General features: G+C 37.0%; 1 protein-coding gene across 4 annotated transcripts in view; it reads right to left on the reverse strand.

The window, feature by feature from the left end:
• The window catches only part of ARB2A (ARB2 cotranscriptional regulator A), a 257,235-nt gene that overhangs the window by 47,775 nt on the left and 185,511 nt on the right, over positions 1–23,949 (reverse strand). For all 4 annotated transcript variants that reach the window (XM_014259115.2, XM_088054485.1, XM_014259117.2 and 1 more), the window contains 2 exons: positions 22,514–22,630; positions 19,310–19,394 (listed from right to left, as the gene is read on the reverse strand). In XM_014259115.2, the coding sequence (XP_014114590.1) occupies positions 19,310–19,394; positions 22,514–22,630 (202 nt within the window). The remainder of the gene's footprint in view (positions 1–19,309; positions 19,395–22,513; positions 22,631–23,949) is intronic.

The raw sequence follows: 23,949 nt of genomic DNA on the forward strand, positions 1-23,949 counted from the left end.
AGGCGGACTTTCTACAGAATGGAAAACCCAGAGGCAACATGCTATGTCCAAGTGGCAAGAGTATAAGAAAAGCAAGTATGCGAGATGAGTAGATCAATATTTCCTTATATAAACACCACGGATCAGAACAGGTCAGAAAAATTCAAACTACATTGAAAACCCATTGGCTTACAAATATCCTCAAGGTTTTGAAGTCCAAGGAAATGCAAATTTTCTGTCAAACTAGAAGAAGTGTATGAAGCAAAACACAGATGAAGCTAGAATACACAGATTTTGCAGAAGCACAGTTTTGGTGCCTCAGATTTTTATTTCTTGCCTATATATGTATATGCAAAATCTGAAATTAAAATATATCCCATTTATCTTACCTAGAGACAGGTGTCTCATATGGACATGATGTTTCTACCAAAAGAGATTACAAGACTTTCTGGAAGACGCTCATCATGGAGGAAGGGAGCACACATGCTTAATTACAAGTAAGCAATTAGAACAAAGATAATCCTAAATAATTAAAAAAAGCAGATCCACCCCCATAGCAGTCCAACCCACAGTAGGTCATCCCTTCAGTATGTAAGGAATTTGAGACAAAGCAGTAGCACAACTGGACAATGCTGCCTGCAATCGATAAACTGATGCTCCCTGCTCATGGCCCATTTTTAATTTTTAAGAAAGAAATCAGTGAGTGCAGATAAAACATGGAAGACTGTAATCCCCTGGAGTGACCTTGTCACAACATGTGTTACAACAGTTCTACACTTTTACCTTTGTACTTTGTTGTATGTAGTAGAGCAACATAATTAACCAGTAGTAGGTAGTGTTTATGTTAGTTCTCAAAAGGTTAAGAAGCTGATTACAGCTAAAATCAGCTTTGCCTCGGGCTTCAGTGGCTCTGTGTAATCAAATTAGACAAGCAGGGCACAGTGTCACCTAACACAAACCATGGCACTTTCTTCTCTGTTTTGACCTTTTTCGTTAGATGAGCAAACCAGGTTTTAGCTTAGTCCAAACATTTTGAACAGATTAGTTCCCAATAAACTCTGAGTGGTAAGTCAGGCATTCATTCATATCCTTTCCTTGAGTGACTCAGTAAGACCACACTCAAGAGGTTCCTCAGTAATAGCACCAACTTTGCTTTACCCCAAAATGACCTCTTTAATTAATTATTGCTTTTTTGGGGGTGAGGGTGGTGGGGTGGGGGTGGACAAGGTTTAGAAAGGTGAATGGCAATGACTTCAGACCACAGAATATCTTTATCCTCCACATTTATCTCAGTCATTTTATTATTTTGATTCTAGAGATGCAGAACAAAAAACAGATAACTTCATAAACACAGCAGCGGAGCAATTAGCATTTCTAAGTAACCATGGGTAAGCCACTCTGCAGAGTTGCGGCTCACTCTCTCTACATGGCTTTCCTGCTCTTTGAAGTCAAGCAAGGTGAACACTATAATGGAGGTGTTTAAGAAGATTTAATAATGTAGACAGAGGATCAAGCCAGCCTGACATCGGAAGAACTCTTTCCACACCACCATATCACAACTAAATTTAAATGTATACTGTAGTGCCTAGTGTTTCCATAATCTTGCCATCTTTGAATATGAAGGGAACAAAAGATTAAAAATGCAAGAATAAATAAAGAATAATAATGAAAAATTTAGATAAAAACCTGTGAGTTAAGGAATTCATTATGCCTTCCTGAATTTTCTGCACTAATCCGAAATAATTTTTTGGACCCTAACGTATCTGATCTGTAACTTCAAGTCCAGCTCTGCTTGTGAACTGCAGCTGACGCAGCTTTTATGTTGTGAAAGTAAGCATATGAAACAATAGCTTCTGCAGATGGCTTCTGCATATTTATTTGCAGAAACAAAATCCAAACTTTTTATTTTAATTGATTAAGTAATATTATAGAAACCATGCCCCCATGCTTATACACCCTTGCTGGTTCTTGCCAATCCAGCAGTACTTCATGAATTTGTATGTGGTTAGCCTGCCTTGCCAGAGCTGTATATCACACTCCTATGCTGCAAGCTGTGCAAGAAAGTTAATACACCAAGTTTAAGATTAGGACAGGAGATATGATGTCCTTGTGTATTTTCAGTAAACTTTAAATGACTGATACTGCGCTGCACAGCTTATTTTAGAGAAATGCATGTATTAAGAAGAGGAAAAAATCTGTCACACAGGAAAATATAGGAATGTTTTGATGGAGTGTCCATAATTATTACAAATAACCTTTCTTTTTGATTGCATCATCAGCCAGCCAGGAAGCTCCCATCTACCCCTCTACAAGTTTAAAGCAGAGCCACGTTCTTCAGAAAGAACATATACTAGCCATGTATGTATTACAGATATAACAGTAAATCCCTGTACAATTTTTTCATATGTCAGCTTTTTAGAATACTCTATTTGTCAACAGACTGTGGTATACAATAATTCAATTATTTACATCCAGTGGCAACCACCGTCCAGGCAAAACAGCCTATTGTCTTCCCTCCAATTTCTGTACTGAGGTCTGCCACGTGTCTGATGCAGAAACATATAATTTTTGTGTGTGGGTGAGGGTAAGACAAGCCCCTGATGGGACACTGTGGCCACAAACAGCAGGTTGGCACCACGTGCAGCCATCTCTGCTGTCCCAGCTCAGCTGGGAGAAGCTACCAGCATCTCCAGTGCTGCCAAAATCCTTCCTTGTAAAGGGAAGAAATAAAGGGGGAAAAAAAAAAAATCAGCTTTAAACACCTGCAAAGGCATTTTCAAAATATAAGACTATATAAGGAAGAAGAGAAATTCTCCTTAATGGATGATTGGCTCTTTCAATGGTAATTTCTCTTCATTGCAATGAACGTCTGTAAATGGATTAATGGCATTTAGCTCTAGAGTCTATCATTGATCTGTACTGAATATACGAACTCTTATATGAAACACACTCAAAGACCACACTCATTCCTAACTTCCTATTAATATGTCATCTGCAAGACAAATTGTATTCAGAAATTAAAGTACCATTTAAAAAAACCCAGGCATAAATCTCCCAATCAGAAAATAACAATGTACCAATTAAAAGTGCTGAACAATATTAATACCACAATAAATTACCACTCTGGTAAATTTTAGCCTTCCTCTATCAGTTCAGAGAATGTAGCACAGCCCTGTGCTACTACAACTGAGTTGTTTCAGGGACTCCCAAATTTTATATAAAATATAAAAATGTTGCCTTCAAGATCTCTACCACTAATACAAAAGAATCAATAACATTGCAGCAATAAATGGTGATCATTGCTTCACAGTGGCATATTGTTTTGTGGTACATAAACAGGTATCTCTGCAGATCAGGGGATGTGGACTGCCCCGATGGAACAGGGATGGGAATTTCATTGTATGTGAATATGCGAAGATATCCTGGAGTGCCATGGCACTGCTGGTTGTGTCAAGCTACAGGTAACATCTGGACCTCAATAACAGCCCACACAACTTGCACACCTCATTCAGGGGCTGTTACCCCAGGGTAACACTCTCACAGGGAACTTCCTCAAAGCAGACAGCTTTATTAGAGTCAGCCAAATGCAAGTGTGCATATGTAAATCACTGTTGAGTTTGTACTAAATCTTTATAATGTCTTAATGCCTTCATTTGCCTTTTTCCCCTTTGACGTTGCTTCACTGCGAATAGCTATATTTAATTTACAAGTTTTTCTGGCTATTTTTTTTTCCCTCCCCAAAATCAGAAGGCAGGAAGTAGATGGGTGTATCTTGAAGAGGCAGCTGAGATGAGCTGCCGGCAGGGTGAAGTGGTAGGTTTTAGTAATAGCTGGAAGCCGTAAGTGGTTCTAAGCTTTGAAGTCAGTGCAGCTTTGATGTGCTACTCCCATAGTAAATCGCAAGATAGTCTTGAAAGAAAAAGATTTCCCAAATACCACCCAAGTGTCATTGCTTGTGAAATCCTTGTATGATTTTTTTTTTTCCCTCTGTTGAACTTTAAATCTATCATTGGGCTGCTCTCACTCCCTCTCAGTCACTCCTGGTCCATTTTAAAGTATCTTGGTTAAAAAGATAATTACATCCATGCTTGATTTGGTGGAGGCAAGAAGCTTGCTGCAATTTATTTTCCTTTGCTGAAATGTTTCTGAGCATTTTCTTCCCCAGATCTACAGTGCTCAGACACCATGAGGGACCACAGGGTGGGATGCTGAGCAGCAAACAGATGAGGCTGTAAGCCAGAGAGGCATCTCTGCTGGTGTACCCAGGGAGGTCTGCTTGTCTCCCATTCACGTGAATAGCCACAGCTCTCCTGAGACAAAGTATCCACGAGGTGATGAGGAGGAAATACCCCTCCTCTGCTCTGCTCACTGCTTTGGGAGAAGCTACTGCATGGTGCCTGGGAAAGAGGCTCTGCTATTGAAATTCAGCCATGCTCACTGGGATTGATGGGAGAGATGCAATGCTGAGTCCAAGGGGAAGAAAGATCAAGCCCACCAGGCTTGAACAGGCAGGAATAGGCAAGTTTTCTTTGTGGGTATTTGTCTCCCATACCAAAAAAGACAGGGGAATATCTATTGATTTTTCTCCATAATGTAAACTGTAATTGAATTGCACACTTAACCAGCATGAGCTTTCATGTTTCATGAAAACATAAACAAAACTACATTTGGACAGTTAAGTTTAAGAAAGCAACTCAGAAAAGCCTTGTCATTTGAAAATGGTTGTATAATGTCCACTGTATTTTAACAACTGCATTTTCAACCTACGCCTATGCCTCAAATGTCATACACAATCTACATGACAAAGTGTATCAAAACAACTGTTCTCAATGAGTCTGAAGCTAGCAGGGAAAGAGGATTAAAAAGGTTTAAACTAACCTTTATTACCCACCAAAAAGCTGTTTACCTGGATGCAGATATTTCAATGGAAAAGGGAGACACGTGTCCCTGCCCATGGTGAGTGGCAGGAACTACCTGATCTTCAAGGTCCTTTGCAACCCAAACCACTTAATGAGTCTGTGATTTTATGGTAAGAAAGACCATGCCTGTCTAAATAGACAGAAATGAAACAAAATTGTATGTGACCAGTAAAATACAGGAGACTAACATATCAAGGTTAGAGGTCACTGAAGATTTCTGTCATTCTCATAAGATACAACAGACTATGTGAGAGGCATGATTGCCCACCAATCCATTAAAACCTTTGAAGTCTGGTGATGACTTATATCCTGCTCTTTCATATTAGCTGTTAGTTATACCAATTACATTCTACATTCAGTGCACTCAAGCCAGACTCTGCAGACATATAAAGCAGAAGTGAGACATGAAATGGCCAAATACAGCCCTGCACATCATAGGCACTTACAACTGTGAGCAGTGACCTGCATGGTCCTGTACAGGTGCAACCAGCAAAATGCTAATTACATTCTGCACCTTCAGGAAGCTGGTGCTGTAGCTTCTACTGAGATAAGCCACAAGCTAAATATGCCAAAGCCCAAACTCTGATTTGTCTAAGAGGGGTCTGACAACAGTGTTGGAACAAATTCAGTTCCAAAAACTGTTTTAATGTACACTGGTATAACGATAACCAAAGTAAAGCTATAAAGTGCAACCGCTCATAAATATTGCATATCCAGCACTGAAATCAAAGCAGTAACTTGCTGTTGCTGCTAGTGAACTTGAGTGAGGGAGTGTGGGATTAGATGTGGAGTCTATTTGCATTAATTTTGCATCAATATCCATATTAATTCTAACACAATATTGTATCAAATTTGGGGACAGCACTCAACTCAGTCTCCCTGGCGAATGAAATATCACTTGTAAAACTTCAGTAAATCATTTACTGGCACTAAAAAAAGTCAGGCATTAAATCAGAGGAAAAGTTTAGAAAAAGACATGTAGCACAGAAAAATCATACCAGAATTAACAAAATATGTAATGAAAGATCCTGTGTATGGAAAAAATAACTATTCAAAATTAACTTCTACTTTCTCATTTCTACAAAAAATAAATTTTACATGGTTGATAATAGCTTTGGATGATGACAAATCAATTCACCTGGGACCGATTGTACCTCTTTTACCAAGAAAACATCATTTATCTGCAGGTGTAAACTACAACCTGTGAATATAGCTAAAACCATACAAATAAAAATGTCATTCCAGTGAAGACACAGATTGGCAGAAACTAGGACTTGCCCATATCATGGAGCAAAATTCTCCTGCAGTGAGACAGTCTGACAGTAGGTGATATAAATGCTCATGCTTCTACTTCACCTGGAATTTCATAAACTTTATAAAACACAAGCTTCATGATCAACCCACAACATCATAGAAAAAGTCCTCACTTCTCTGCTGAGCTCTGAGCTGCTTTGGAAGAAAGACATCCTCTACAAGGGGAGCTGACATTCCCAATATTATATGTGTGCATTTTCTACTGACACCATGCAACATGAAGGATTCCCAGGTGGTATCTGTTTTCCAGTTAACCCACATTTCTCACAGGCTGGGTATACTTTGCATCTAATCTTGTTTAGGGCATGGTCTTGCTTGGTTGCCTCAATGAGAACAACCTGTGGCATTTGGCTGCTGGGAAACCCCATCACATTTTGGTGTCATCCCCACTGGATGTTTGTTTCTCTATGTTGTCACCCAGAGAAAACAGAATATGAAAAACAGTATTCTGGCTCTCCTTTAATCTCCTCTCCTTTATGCTCCTCCTCTGCTTAGTGTACCAGAAATCCTACTGTTAGCTTGAGTGAACACCTTGCCTCACCACTTGTGAGGCTTCTCCATCCCAAGATTTACTTTTTTTAAAAAAATGCCCGGCATTTACAAGGCATTGGTAAAATTAATCAGCTAGGACAGACTGACTGATTAAAGTAATGAAAACTAGAAATGCCGTGAATGTTGCAACCTGGAAGCAATGAATGTTGTTCCTTAAAAAAAAAAAAAGGTGGAAATCCACTTCTTTTTTAAGATGGATGAGGAAGGGAGAGCCTTCACCTATAAGAAAGTGCAGTTGTTAAGCCACTGACACTAGAAGCAACAACCAACTTCACTTCCCATGTCAGTGGATGGGGTCTCAAACCACCATCTCAAAGGAAGGCGACCAATTGCCAGTCAGCAGTGCAGGGTTCCTCTTGTGTTCTTTCAGATCCTTATTCTCTGAAGCTGCACCCATTCCTCTGTACAGGCAGGAAGATCTCAGATCTTTATGGGAAGCTGATATCTCCTGGAAGAAAGGAGGTGTGTGCTTCAAGAGTAAGGAGATAATGATATCAGACAGTGTATGACACAAATGTTTAGTAAGTTTCATCCAGGGCTTTTAACAGAAGAAGAAAGTAACACTTAAAACATTAGCTCACAACAGGCATTTAGTTTAAAATAATGGTCTGCTGGGGCAAGAACTGAAGAGAGACCCAACAAAACTACTACTGGGAATCTTCAGTGGCAGCTGATTTAGATGCCTAGCAGCCAAATGGAATCTCCAAAATTTATAAGCTGTGCTGAATTTATAAGTTGTGTAGTCAATAGCAAGAAATTGTCAAAATCAAAAACAACCAGAATATTCCTGAAGTGATCCAAATCTCCTCTCACAGCTCTGACACAGACTGTTTATCAGTGTCCAGCATAGTATTGCTGGACACTGTACTTCAGCCATTATTTTACAAGTCTTTATTTAATCTGATGGGATTTTATGGGAGGTTTCCTTTGTGGAAAAGGGAATAGATTTCATTGAATGGACCAAGTTGCATAAACAGATGTCTAGAACTCTGTCCCCAAATTAACCAAACAACAAACATTAAAATGTTAAATTAAAATGTAACTACTCAGAATAAGGATGAGTCCTTGAAGTTCAGTTTCTCTAGAACCAAAAAGTGATGCCTGCTTCTGTGGCTTAAGTGTTTTGAGATGTGTTTATGTTCCGATTTGTTTCTGTTGCATGCACAGCTGCAGTGGAAAAGTCCTGCTGAAGCAATCATAGCATGCACACCTTCAGGCAGGAATGCTCCCCTCCATATGTAGCCCTTCCAGTTTAACACCCAGTTCAGTACATAATTTAAACTTTGACATAATAGCACTGATCATCTGGAGGCAAAGATGGTAATAAAAGATGACCGGCCAGAGCTAAGGTCTGCCAGACTCAAACCTATCATGATATAGGTATGTAAGAGTCAAAATTTGCCTTAAGAATTCAAATATATGTGAGGTTTATTTCTATGTATTATGAATTGCATTGTGTGTATTTTATAACGTGTATGATTTCAAACAATATATTAAAATAAAAATCTCAGATAAAGTGATAAGAATTTTTATATACATTGTCTCATTTGCACAAGCCTTGTTCTTAAAAGCAATGGTGGGCACTTAACAGTGTTTGTTTAAAAGTACATGACGTTTGTCTTCAAACTGACAACTGTACCACAGCAGTAGTAATGAATATAATCTAAAATGGTTTACTCTATTAACCATGTGGATTATTTCTCTATTAACTTGTTGTACGTATGTCATGCAAACTTATCTCAAATAATAGAATTAATGTGTGGGGAAATATCTTTCACGTAAGAATTAGAATATAGATTAAAAAATGCTGCTTACTAAATGTTGTTCATTAAATTAAAGTATTCATTGGAAAACATAATTATTCATAATATTATGATATATATGATAAATAATTATTTCAAAGGGTATGGTTTACATATTGTAATATGAGAATATAATACATCTGCTTAAATTAGCCTTGTCCTTAACACTATCTGTGTAACCAATCAACATTTGAATTCCTAGCACCTGTTTTCTTTTGCTTTTTTTATTATTATTAACTATATAATAATCACAATGCTTTTAAAACAAATATCTTAACTGTCCCTGTATATCAACATGACAAGATTAGCTGCCAATGAAGGTTATCAGAAAGTGACAAGTCCTTTCTACAGAAAATTGGGCCTCCCAAATGTTTCTTGATAGTGCAAATATACTGTGAAAAGGGTCTCTAAAAATGGCATCCTGGAGCTCGACGTTTCTCATGTTTTGGTTATCTCACAGGTTGGTAAACCAATCCTCTCAGCTGAGAGCTAGCTGGAGCAGTCAGAAAACTGTTACATTAGCAGTTTGAGGGCAGGGTGCTAAGAAGGCGAAGATAATATAATTTTAATCTCCATGTGTTGCAAATAAATTTATCTGGCAAATAAAAAGAAAAGGAATGATGAAATTAACGCTATGCCACTGCCAGTTTTTCCAATTCTTGTTTGTTGTCTAACCACAGCCATGAAGCCCATTTTGATATAACTGGCATTACTGGAGGCTGTTTGAATAATTTGTATGCCTCAAGTTTTAAAAAGTCTCTTATTAGCTAGGTTTACCTTATTACCTTGTTACTTAGGTTACTTCAAATTCATAGAAGTGATGAGGATGCGGTGCTCTGTTATTAGCAACAGGGATAAAATCTGATCTTGGGTCTATCGTGCATATTAATTAGCACAGGAAAAAAGCCCAGGAGAAGATGTTGAGGAGCTTTGTGACAGACAACTTTGGCAAAACAGTGAAAGGGCTAAGTTTCTTCCTAAGCACACCTCTGCAATGCGTGGAAAGTTTCCTCACCCTGAAAGGTAAAACCTCAGGAGACTGACATCAGTGGTCACAAATATTAAGAGTTTCTAAAAACAATGAATAGTGCTCATAGACAAAAATGTGTAATATCTCAATGACTGTATCATTTTGGGCAGCGTTTTGATTGGATACAGACAAGTGGATGGCTGCCTGGGGCCTGTGAAACTGACCTGATGCCATTGGTGGGACTGAACAGAGAGAAGCCTCTGCTGGCAACACACATGCTTGGAGCTTCAAAAAGGGTATTTTTCTTCAAAGTAGGAATAAGATTGGTAAATTTAATCAAGATGTGATTTTAAAACATAAATTAATGAATGGTATTTTTAGAAAGCTGCTGAATGACAAAAGAACACCTAACAGTATTAGGTTAATAACAATCCCCCTGGTTTAGCAAAAAAGTGAAATCAGTTAAGGAATATAGAAAAAATGAAAATCAGCTAAATATGATAAAGAAAGCTGAAGTTATCTGTGTAAAAACAATGTATGGCTGGCAAATTTAGCAAAATACACAAGCAACAAATGCAATCCACAGCAACAATGCATCAGTTTTCAGATGGAGCTGGTGAAGCTCCAGAAACAGAAGGTGGTATGAAATTGTCCAAATACATGGACAATGTATTTGCACAATACAATCGTGTTTGCAAAAAAAGAAAGAAAGAAAGAAAGAAAGAAAGAAAGAAAGAAAGAAAGAAAGAAAGAAAGAAAGAAAGAAAGAAAGAAAGAAAGAAAGAAAGAAAGAAAGAAAGAAAGAAAGAAAGAAAGAAAGAAAGAAAGAAAGAAAGAAAGAAAGAAAGAAAGAAAGAAAGAAAGAGAAAGAAAGAAAGAAAGAAAAAGAGAAAGAAAGATTAGGTATTTGATGAAGTACATTTTCTTTGCTGCTTATCAATATCTTCTCATGGATAAATATTTCTAAATTGGCAGGCTTGATGAGTTTGGACTCAAGGGTAATTAATTAGCCAATTGGCTATGAATGTTCATTTAAAATAACGCACAAAATAGCAGAGAAGGTATAGAAGATGGAAAAATACTAACCCAAAATTTCAGAGAAAACAATTTGTATAAATAGCCTTACATAAATCTCAAGACAAATAAGGGACAAATGTAACAGGTCCCTAAATTCCTACCGCAAGTACTATGGGCATGAAGAACAAGTCTCTTTTTTGAGGGTGACTGTTGCTTACTCAGCTGTCCCTGACACCAAGGAAGAATGGGTAACTAAAATTGGAAGTTTGGAAGAGACTGCCCAGAGAGGATGTGTCACTGCACAACACAAAGGAAAGAACTGAGAACATGAGCACCTGTCAGGAAGTAATATAAGAACATTTGCTCCTGCTCTGTGCAGGGGGATGAGGTTGATACATTCTAAACATCCCTTTGAGCTGTGATCATCATATCAATGGCTGTGATATTGGAATCTACTAATGAGAAATTAAGGTAAAAAAATGTGATTAATTCAAGCCAATGCAACTTACTGGAAAAGTAACTCCTAAACAAATAAACTCAGTTTCACACTTTGATGAATTAGCATGTTTAGCAGATAAGAATTCATGGGAAAATACAGTATACTCTTTTTTTTTTTGTCAAGTGATTGATTTACTCCCCAAGAACATTCTGAGCAGGAGGAAAAATTATGTCAACTTTGCCAAGCATTTTTAGAAAGTGCTTTACCTCCCTTTTGCTTCCAGGAACTAAATTTTGCTCTTCCCAGGCTTCCCATGAAACTTCTGGACTGTCATTATACTGGAGCCCTTACCTGTTCTGGTTGACTGGTGATAACTGCTGCTTTTCCAGCTGTTTGATTCCAGGTACTGTGTCCAGCATGTGAGTTACTCCCCCTTGTCTTTCAAGAGAGACATTAAAATGTCTTCCTTTTACTAGGAAGACATATTTGTTTCTTCTTCTACACTGTAAACTATTACCACGAAAGTTGGAGAAACTTAATTACAACTTCATAACTTATCTAAAACTTCAACTTAGGCAGAAATTGGTCCATGTTTCATAAATTTACAAGGGGACAAATAGAACAACTCTAGAACTGTTTACTCACGAGAAAGGGTTGAAAGTCAGTATTATACCATATTTGTAAGGACTTGCAGACTAAGTAATCAGCAAATGCAGCTATTGAGGAGAAACTATTATTGAATGAAGATGTTATTGCTGGAGTGTCCTATGGCTATTCAACCACACATGAAATATATAAAAATTCTCTGCTGGCAAAACTTGTGAAAATGTGAAGATGGATGGGACTGTTATTAAGAAGAAAGGTGATGGCCTTATTTTTTTTTATGCTAGTGTATTTATTTGGGTTTTTTTTGGTTTTTTTTAAGCTACCTGCAATGTTTCCTAACACTAGTTTAAAACTGAGATGAAAAGCAGCAGATCTAGAAAGGGCAAGTTCTTCCTAAACTGACTCCTTACAGTTGGGTGATAAAAGGGTCAAATGTAACTATTGCCTAATGAAATGGGAGAAAATCAAGCAGCGAATATATATTACAAGTAGCAAATAGATATTACATTAGTAAGATGTAAACAGGTCTCTCTCAAAGTTGAATGACTGGAGATGCTACAGAGAAATGTTTGAAAGCATTTGAAACCTGGAGATATAACTTGCACTGGGACTTAAAGAACTCAATCTATTATGTGTCTCAAAAGAAAATGGTGTTGACTAAATGGCAGTATGTAATTCACAGGGAGAAAATGCTAATGTACTGAACAGCTCTTTCAGTTAGTGTAGAAAAAACACAACAAGAACTGATGTTTCAAACCTGAGATCAGACAAAAACAAAGCCAAAACAGAAATGAGCCAATCATCTTAACAGTTTGCAGATTACAAAGGGAAGGCAGCAGTGGATTCCCCACCTCTTGAATGACTGGGGAATGGGCTGAATGGCTTACTGGAAAACACATTTTCACCAAATTAAAGTTTTAAATTTCAGTATAATATCTGGTCAAAACTTAAAGACCTGTATCTGAAAGAGAACAGTAAGTTATCTAAATATCCTTCCCAGCCTAAACTATACACTTTTGTGAAAAAAGGAAAGTTTTCCACTGAAACAGAACTTTTTGAAAATTCTAGCAAATCCAAATCTAAATCCAAATCTGGATCTGGATTCTAACAGAAAATGAAAGCTGATATGTGAAAACTCTTTTGTATTTTATGTCAATACAAATAACGATTTTTCTATTGAATTTTGGAGGACATCTCTCAGGTAATACCTTCTTTCAGGTGTTGAGCTCTAGGAAAGCTTGCAGTGGAGTAAGACCTGCCATTGTGCAGACAGATAAGGTTATGTAAAGCACTAATGAGACAGTAGTGATACATTGAGTAGCATCAGAGGCAACAGCCACAGCAGTCTAATAGTTGTCAAACACTTAATAGGAAATATCTGACTGTAATACTTTAAATTATTCATTATTACCACAAAGACAGCCTCAGGGACAACAACTTACTAGTTCACTCTAGTCTGAAAAATTGAAATGATATATAGATATGTTTGAGTACAAGAATAATTTTTGATGAAACTGTTTCTTCACTATCAGTACTGTCTGAAGTAAATGAATGAGTGTTATTGAACTCTCTGACACAAGCAATATCTGGCAATTCAATTCAATGCTTTCAATTCACATTTTCATGTTCGCTTTTGAGTCTTTGGCACTCCAGAACAGAATCTACAATATTATTCAACAGGTCTCTATAGACTTTGTCCTTTCCAAAGCACTGTAGTGCTAAGCTACTCTAAAAACAACATAGAAGCTCACATCCAGCTAGGTTTACACATGAAATGAAAAGCTATCTGCAACACCTGAGACTGAGCAGGAGCATAAAAGCAGAGCTCCTTTGAAGAATCAGGAATAGGGAAAAAGCTACTTACTTCCATGCTAAGAAGATGTAAGTTAAAGCAGGACTTAGTTCAGCAACTGCCAGAGCTGTGGCTAAGACAGTCAGCTTCAAAGTTACCATAATTTCTAGTCCCCGACAGACAAAGTACAGCAGCAGAAATAAAAGTGCAGGACCAGTTTTAGCAGCAGATGAAAATGTTAACGTGAGAATGGGTGATGAAGCAAGATTCACACTGCAGATTCCTGCACTCCTCCACTGATGTATTAATCTTGCAAGTATCTTAAATTAACATGCAGCTAGACACAGGAACCTGCCATATTGACAAAAAAGCTTCAGCATTTTGTCTTTTCTCCTGAAACCCAAAGTTTTTATTGACAGAACTACATGCACATGAAGACATAAAATGCAAAGAGCTTTACAGTAAACACTGCTTAATGTAATATTAATACCCATGAATGACTAGTGAATGCAGAAATAATGTTTTTAACAGAATGGAAAAATTGCTTAATTACTTTATTTTAAAAAGTGTATGGTTTTGTTCCTATTTCTTAATACTGCTGGGCACCTATCCCTGATCATGGAACACTAATATCAGAAAATAGCCCAGAACAGTCCTCATTAAACTGATTAAAGTGTTTACAAAAAAAAAGAGAAACATTAGTACACTGGTCTAAAAGCTGCTAAGAGTATGAGCCAGATATTGTCTCAGCACTTAATATATTTTATGGTTCCTTCTGCCTTGTTTTTCATGAGCAAGACACATAAATGTGTATGAGTGGAACTATAGTGTGGTGCAAATACAGCTGAAGAAAAAAAGCAGGAAGAAATAAGTCAATCCTTCCCTACAGCTGTCACAAGCTTCACTAATGCAATTACCCCTGCACACAGACCCTGTGGTGTTGGAGAGTCCATTTGACCTCACTGGAGAGCCTCCTGTCTGAACCCCAGGAACTGCTCAGCATGGGGTACATCTGCAGATAGACAGGTTTTTCTGTGGAAATACACAACTGAACTTGTAAATCCGAAGGCAGGAATCACCTCTTAGGCAAAGCCAACAGAAACTACCACTGCCATAATCCAGTGGGTAATTCATTGATTCCCAAGTATCAACACAAGCTTTACAATAAGGGCTCTACCTGATCAGTCAATGCACTTGTGGGTGGGGCCTACAAAGGCTGCTCACCTGGTCTGTCAGTGAACGACATCATATTAATGATATTTTCTAATTTCAAGGCAAAAAAACAAAACAAAACACACACACAAAAGTTGTGCTTGGCTTATCTAAGTGAAATTAAACGTTTGATATATAATACAGAGTTCAGTCTTGATTTTTAGTACCAGAAAATACTATCTGAAGAGTCACTCAAAAGCACCATCAGCACACGTCATACCTGTCCTCTGAGGCTACTTTATTCAGCTGTATGAATTAATTCTTGCAGTTTTTCTCTTATTACATAGACATATATTCAAGTTTAGGCTCTTCTGTGAATAGAACCTTTCTTTATTCCAGTGTTTCATTCCATTGTTTGTCTTCTAAGTTACAATCTCCTTATTTCACAATGTTTTAACTACGTTGGCTGCAAATGTTAACAGAATAACTAGCGATTTGGGGGCCAACTAGGAAGGCTTTAAAAAGATTTGATTAGGCAATTCATTTTAGTAATGTTATAACATGTTCACTTGATTATTTTAAATGAGTGTTGGTGCATACCCACTTTGGCAAAATACTGAGAAGTTTAATTGTGTCTCCTAAATAACAAGCTTTCAAGGGCAGAAACATGTGGGCTAAGGAATACAAACAGGATTCAAGAAAACAAAGGCCATGTTTACCTGGCAAAATTTACCACAATAGCTTTCCTGGGGTGAAGTTCAAGCCAGTATCCTGAAATCAAAGTGATTTCAAAGTGATCCTGAACAGCATCAGAGATGAACACAGATCTGTGGATCTGCTTTCTTGCATCCCTATTTTCAGCCCACTATTGCCCACTAGCTGCTCCAATAAGATGACTTCTGAACTCCCTGCTCCAGAACTAGGAGAACTAGGAGAAATGCTGTCAGGTCTCACAGACACAGCATGAACTACAACTACAGTTAGCAGTAATGCTGTGCAACTTGCATTAATATTCCATTGTCTCTGTCAAATCCCAAGCTATCTCCAGTCTCCTAAACAGAAATACTCCCAACCATACTCCATTTTATGTGAAAACCTTTAATGTGCAGACCACTTTGAAGTCTTATCTTTCTCCACCCTACATTATCTTATGTCTTAGATGGGAGATGGATCCATCTCCTCTGAGAGAGAATACATGTATCTTGATTTGATTCCATTAGGAGGTAGGTTAAGACTGAGACAGAAGATAACCTCAAGTCTAACAGAGGTCCTTAATTACAGCTGAAAATAAAGAGGGTAAGAGATAGAAATTTTAAAAGTTCCAAATCCCCTGTCAGGGGAATCTGTGCAAACTTTCAAAAAACTGCATTCAACTTTGTTTTGAACACTTGCAGGGATATATCATCCACAATTTCTCTGGGAAACCTGTCCCAGTGCCTCACCACCCTCAGAGCAAAGTGTTTCTTTCCTGTCTTTGCTCATCTAAACCTGCCCTCAGTCAGTTTGAAGCCTATCACTCCATGTCCTTGTCCAAAGTCCCTCATCAGCTCTCTTGTAGCACCTTTAGATACTGGAAGGTGCTCCAAGGTCCCCCAGAGCATTCTCTTCTCCCAGCTGAACAACTCTTTAACTCTGTTTTCATGGGAGTGGAGCTCCACCCCTCTGAGCATCTTTGTGGCTCCTTTGGACTTGCTCCAGTGGAACATCTATCTTGTGCTGAGCCCCCCAGAGCTTGATGCAGATATCCAGACGGGGTCTCACCACAGTAGACCAGAGGGGAAGAACCAACCACCTTGACTTGCTGGTCATGCTTTTGATACACGCCAGGATATAGTTGTCTTTCTGGGCTGGAAACACACACTGGCAGGCCATGTTGAGTTTTTTGTCAGTCAACAGCTGTGTATCATTCTTCTCAGAGCTGCTGCCAATTGACTGCCTACACAGGCTGTACTTGTGCTTGGGATGGCCCTGACCCATGTTGACTTAGACTTGCGGAATTTCATGGGGTCCATTTCTCTTCTGCAGGCTCACTTCTCAAAATCCCTCTGGGTGACATCCCTTCTTACCAATGTGCCGGCTGCAACACACAGCTTGGTGCTGTTGACAAACTTGCTGAGGGTGCACTCAAACTCATTGTCCATGCCACCAGCAAGATGCCACAAGATATTAAACTATGATACCTCCATGCAACCAAATCCTTGAGACATGGATGAAAGACCCTGAAGTGGGACCCACAAAGTACCTTTTGCCACAAGAAAGAACAATGGCTTTTTCTGTATTAAAATATTTAATAATTTTTTTTTAAAAAAAAAAATTAATTATTAAAGTATATTAATTCATTTTTGTAATCAAAAGTGAATAAATGATGGCAAACATTTTAATTCTTTAATAATTCTTTAATCAAAAGCTTTAACAACTCTATCTGGAAATACAAGTAATTTTTCCAGTTTGTTGATCATTTATTTTGTCTCTAGTGATTCTAAGGGAAAAGCAAGCAAGAGACTGTGAGATAATTGCAGTAGAAACTGCTCACCAACTAGGATTGCCTGTAAAACTCAGTGTACTGAATGGCTGAATATCAAACCCTTTTTAGAAAAGCTGGCTGAAGAGACGTGACCATGAGGCAGTTATTTCTGAACTTATTTTTAGTGCAAACAGTGATAAAAGATGGGCTTCCAAGCACAGAAGTGAGTCTTTCTACTGCAAAAGGTTTATTTTAAAAGATCTGTCATTGTTCTGATTGCTCTCATTGTCATTCATTGAAATACCAAGGGCAATGCTGCCAGGATTTGAGAGTGGGCTCTTTCAGTACCGCAATTCTCAAAAGAGTGAAATAAAATCTCTCACATTAAACAATAATGCTCCTGCATCTAGTAATATTTAATAAATTTATTACATATTATCCTAATGCATGTTTATACCGTTGCTCATATAAGGACACTGTACAAATTGTTTGCTTGTTTTTTTGTAAATGTCTTACAGTTGAGATGATTACAAGAAGTATAAGCAAAACCATGTGAGCAAACTGATAATTCAGGAGCAGTCACTTGAAGTTATACTATTTTAAACTATATTTATATTACAATGAACTGGAAATTGTTATCTTACATTAAATCATTACCAAAAATCTCTGTTGAGAACATCTAAAATATTAGTGATCTCAATTTATCTCAATGTATGCACTAAAAACAAACACCCAACTTTTACTGGCTGAAATCCTACTCCATTTAAACTAATTCTTCTACAGCTTCAGTGCAGCTTGGTAATTCATTAAGTGATGCAGAAACATTAAGGCCACTATGACCTGTCTTCAACAGAAATGTAAAATCAAGACTTATTATTTACAGCTTTAATGAAGCATCAGTCTGATTTTTAAGTAACATCTAGGATTTCTTTTATAGAATACCTTTTAGGTGAATAAAAAGAAAGGGAAAAGATACTCTAATGGATGACTTTCACTGTTGGCCAGTGGACAGTAAATACTGACCAGTTGCTATCCAAGCCCTTATTTACCTGACTAAAATGGCCATTATAACATGCACTCTTTCACAAGAGCAACAGAGACATCACAGATTGGAAGTGTATCTTCTTTCAAAGAATTCCACTCCTGAACAATATTTTTCTTTTAAACTCCCCTAAAAGAGTAAAAGGTTGCTAAATGAATGTTGAATCTATGAAAATTTTACTAATATACTGTTTTCCAAAGCATGAAAGAACAATGTTGGTTCTATTGCATGTGTCACTACAGAGCTGAGGATCTGCATGGTGAGATCCCAAACATAGCAGAAATGTAATTAAAATCTCTGGTTGTTGTGAGCTCTCAAAGTAGTGCTATAAATACACTGTAGTAAACTCAGTTTCATCTGCAAGGTTAGGTCTCACTAACAACCTCACAAATGCAGACAGATACGAAACTAACTTGCCAAATGAACAACTGCATCCCAAAGAGCAAGGTCAAATATTGTTTCAGCTTTTAAATTAATATTGTATAAGCTGTGTCTTCCTTTGAACTTGGGTTTTGTATTCTACAGAAATATGCTACCTACAGCTTTTAGGAAACCTGATAATCAAGCATGAAAGTTCAGTAACTGCTTTATGTATTTTAGATTACTTTCCTACAGAGACTGGAGATTTTCCTTGAACATTGATGACTACATCTATTTTCTGGAATTATTACACATTTAACTAAAGTCTCTGTATTATTTCACGTGCTTCTTGTGATTTATGATTCAATAATCAAAAAGCATAGCTGAGTATACGCAAAACAACAGAAAACTCACATCAACATTCCTTGATGCTGCAAATCACTTGCTATGTAAACTAGACTTCCACTGATCAGCATTCAGGAAAGTGGCTCATTTATTTTAACTGTAACTTTCATTAACGTGCTTCTTTAAAACATTATTGCCTACATAGAGTTAAGATATTTATTCAAGGACATATGATAAATTTCCCAGTTCTTGCTATATCACTATTAATTTTCTTAGACTCCTACATATAATGCCACTAATTACTTAAACAGAAAGGAAGACTAGAAAAATTCAAGCAACAAGTAGACAAGAGATCTCAAGTACCACAAAGAAAAAAAAAATAAAAAAAAAATAAAAATTAAGGGTAGCTACATAAAATAGCATCAGCCATACACTTTCAGTCACATCTTGCTGTAGAAGGGTTAAAATACCATCGGAACCAAAGGCATTTTTAAATGAACAAGCTGCTCCTGGGCATAAACATGTACACTGGTTTATTGCAAACAAACGGGTGTACCTGCAGAGACACGGGGACAGTCTGGCAGCATGGACTCCACTGATGTGTCCAGGGGCTCGGAGCTGGATACCCAGTTACAGCAGTTCTGTAAAAGCAGGCAGGCAATTCTTGGTATAAGCCAAAAACTCAGAGCAAAAATAAATACAGATGTTGTAAGTGAAGACAATGATCACATCAAAATACTCAAGCTAATTCATACAGCAATCACAATAACAACTGACACTACACTACACTAAATTACACTTACTGATGATGAAATACTGTAATTTCATACTAAGTAAGCAAGAACATTCAGCAGATTTGTAATGTGCTTAAGTATCAAGTATTAAGTATCAAGTAAGTATACTTAAGTATTTTTAAGTGCTACTTTGAGTGCCAGTGGACTTCAGTAGGTGCTTGGACCAACTAGTGCCTGAACTACACACCCCAGGTTTAAAGATTTTCTGAGCTGGTGTTAATATAAACAGGTGCTTCTATAAACACTGAGCCTATTTGTTTGCTAACAGTAAGAAATCAGAATTTTTCAGGGTGTTTTGATGGGTGTACACTGTGGAAAGAACATCTGGGAAAATATGAAACAACATATTTTAACTAAACAGAAACCACCAAGATAGCAGATTAATATTCAAATAATTGGAAATACAGCTGAGATGAATATGTGTGAACATTAAAAGAAGGCAAATTCTGGGGAATTATATTCAGGAAGCCTTTACATTCACCTTTCATTCCTGAACCTCTGAGTAGGATGAATTTACCATGAATTTTCTAAATGTTTTGCTACAAATGCTATCTATTCATAGTAGTCTATAAATTGAAGTATTAAATAAAATGCTTTCAATAAAATATGATGAAACAACACCAAATCTACTGAATTGAAGATTTAATTATAAAGCAACTACCTTTTTAATAAGATCACCAGCTGAACAAGATCTACATTGCCTGCTCTATTAAAAATCTGAGTTTTTCCTTTCTGAAAACCAGATTAACTTATTTAAGTGGAAAAGGTAAAAAAACCCCACAACTTTTTGGAAAGACCCAATCATTTTTCAGACAGATTTCTAAAAAAATAATACCATTAGTTCATGATAGTAAAAATGTACAAATTCTCTTCTGGTAAACAGCATGTATTGTATATTTGTAGATGCTTGCTGCCCTAGTTGTGCACCATGGAGTCCGTCCTCACTGTGGAAAGATCCTTGACTGGTAGATCAAGTATCTTATTGTATTTCCTTAATTCATTCTGTCTGGAAGAAGATGTCAGCTGTGTTGCAGTGAGGAGAGAATTTCAAAGGCTTCAGTCCCCACCAATAAAGGGCGAGGAATGGCTTTTGAATAGATTTGTCAAGGCAACCCTACTGTTCTGGGACCAGGGAGAGCAGGGACAACATAAAGGAAGGGTTGCTGTATGAGATTAGAAAGTGAAGTTCACAAAGCATGGCAGATTTTTGTAAGAAACACTAGATCAATGAAACTATTGAACTCAATGGAAAAAGAAAAAAACAAACACACTATCCAGTAATATAACATATTTAGTAAAAAATTGTTAAAATGGAAGTATTTCATGAAGGTTTTAAGGTTTAGAGTAGTAAAGCATTATAATTTTATGATTTGCATGTGTAATTTTAATTAACAGCTGAATGTGAAATTGCAAATGTAAGGTGGTAGAAATTACAAAAGAAGTAGAATTTTTATGAAGTATTACAATCATTTGAAATAAGTAAAATTAATATTAACTACTGATAGAACACTACATCAGAGAGCTGGAGATAATACAGAAGATTAGCACACAATTAACTAGCTTTTATATACAGTGTGACACTTGCCTGTAAGAAATAAGTATTCTCGAAAGCAGTGTCAAGATATGTAAATGGATGATTTGTTTTATCATTCATCACAGCTCCTAATAAATTCAAAAATCATGACATCTATAGGTACTAAAAATAGGCCACCAGTGATACAGGAGAGATAGCTCCAATGAAGAATTACTTTATTTTAACAATTCATTCTTTCAATGACAGCAATTAGCCCTACAGACAGGCAGCGATTAGGTGTATATTTTAATTATTATTCATTTTACCACTAGCCTTAAACCTGATTAAAGTAAGAGATATCCAGGTGATATGCTAGTCTTAATACCACTCAGCCACATTTCACATATGTAAAATTCTTCTTTCTTATAGGAGATTTTTAATGCTAATGTAAGTTATGACACTCCATCCACTTTTTAGGCCATTAATCATTTAACTTATTCTTTAACATCTACTTTCTGCAAATGAAATTAAAGGTAATGCACTTTTCTTATTCAGACTAAATGCTTAAAGAAAAATGGAGTTGTCAGATTCAAATTACAGGATTTAAAATTTCAGTTTTACTACATAGCACATATTTTAAGGTTTTGATTTCCCATAAAGAAAATGGGGATTTCTCTGACAGAGCCTGTAGGGGTTACCATTCTTTATATTTTTAACTCTTAAGTCAGACTTGTCAGGCTGCATCCCAGGTGTTCCTCTATTCCCATCAGTGTGGCCTATGAAACTTTAAGGTTAAGTCAGGAATAGGCACTGTATACACTAAGTTTCACTAAATCCATGAGAAAAAGTATCACAGAAAGTTCAGGATGTGACTAGTTTAAATTCACTTTGTGCACCTATTGTTTTAAGTGTTCTGCCATGGGAATGCAGAAAACAGAGATGAGCTTGATCTGGTGAGGGAGACACTCATAAACAGTAGTTTAGCTGGTCTCACTCTAAAAACGTGATTTTTAAAATCTCAGCAATCCCATACCTAAGTATAAGAGCTTCCGAGTGCTACAGGAGTAATTACATATCAAAAAGCTGCTGAGAGAAAGGATATTTTGCCAGTTGTGCAAATCATCAAACTGAGTCAAGAAGAGCTTAAAGGGGATTTTCCACCATTGCCAGATCAAACCAGCAGCACGGGGTGCACCCAGGACTCTGCTGGAGGTTATCAGGCACTGCATGGGCTGCCTTGGCATGTCTGTATTTTGCTGAGCATCAGGAAGAAACACTGAACTTTGTGCGTAGTATTTTGACTGCTAGCTGGTTTTAATCTTGGTTATTTTTGTGGCTGGTATGGATACATGATTTCCACTCTTCTGTATTATGCTGTCTTTCACACCCAGACACGCTTATTCAGCCATATACAGATGTATATACTCAAATTATTTTTAAGAAAAGGCCTTACCTCTCGCATCCACTCTCGAATAGTTTTCCCAACTTCTTGATGCCACACATTGTGAACTGAGTCTGTCAACGCCACAGCAGTTACCCTATTCTTTACTTCTGCCTCTCGTTGAATCATCTGTTAAAAAAGATTGTATTTAAATTAATTCCTTTTACTGAATAGAGTCTGCTTAGTCAGAGATAATGATCTTAAATTTAAAAAGAAACAGCAATACAGATTCAATACTTGACTTCACTTGTTTTAAAGTTTATACAATTCTTAACAGGTCCAGAAAAATAGAAACACCTAATATTTTTGATAAAAAAATGATACTAACTTTTAACTGACTGAACTATTCAGTCCTATTATTTTCCATGTGGCTTGACAATTCTAGGATTAAAGGTATCATAGTGAAAAAATGGAAGATTCCCTGAGGACACCTTTTACAAGCTTCTCCAAGTTCCTATTTCAGTTCTTCAGGGAAGCTGGTACCTGTGGTTCACTGTAAGGTTCTCATGACTATCATCTACTAATTTTCAGTAGATTGCTGTAGTTTTTCTGATGTACAATCTCACTTTGACTTGTATAGGTTTTTTTTTTTCTATCCAATTTAGCTATCTTGCACGCTCACCATGGTCCCAAAATTCTTCTCTCTTCTCTCTTATTCATATGCTTACTCAGCTAACACCAAAGCCTCTCAACATTTTTATAATATTAAAGAGCCTCTGTTGTTGCAAATGACAGTATGACTAAATAATATCAGTTCTAAAACAAATTAAATGATTGCTGCAAGTAACACAAGCAAACTGACAAAGATGTTGTGGAATTCAGCACTACTATGCAAGATAAAAGGTATTGGGAAAGAATAGCTTGATATCAAAGAGAGACAAAAAGGTTTTAATCTCCTGACATGAGTGATCCTAATTTGTAACACTGGATCAAAGAAAGCATAAGAAATTATACTTATAAAACCAGCATTTCAGAACTGGTGTCATTATCACTGTGTATGCTGCAATAAAGTTAATGGTTTTTTAAGCTTCCCTTTGTATAAATGTAACACATACCACATTGCTAAAATCAGGTATTCTTTCTTCACGCTCTAGTAACTGCTTATCAGTACACAGGCTGCACCTCTAAACCCATTCTCCACGTCCTTGCCATAAGAATGACTCCAAAAACCTACCAGAAGAAAAGTTTTTTGAAAGAGACAGTATCTAAAAACAAGACCTGTCAGCCACACACACCTAATTCACTTTAAACCCTGCTGTACATTGAATAAGTGTTTTAAACACACCTTATGCACTAATATTCCTGTTCCAGTGCATTCTAGCACTCATTTGGCTGCACTGTCTTCCACAAAACACTGTGATTAAACTGGCAAAGGTGCAGAAATATCACTGTCCCTGAAGCCCACATACCTACCAATTACTCAGAGTTATTACATGCTGGGTGAAGTT

Source organism: Pseudopodoces humilis, chromosome 4, assembly GCF_049639895.1.
Source record: "Pseudopodoces humilis isolate 2021_Gansu_Grassland_sample_001 chromosome 4, ASM4963989v1, whole genome shotgun sequence".
NCBI lineage: Eukaryota > Metazoa > Chordata > Aves > Passeriformes > Paridae > Pseudopodoces > Pseudopodoces humilis.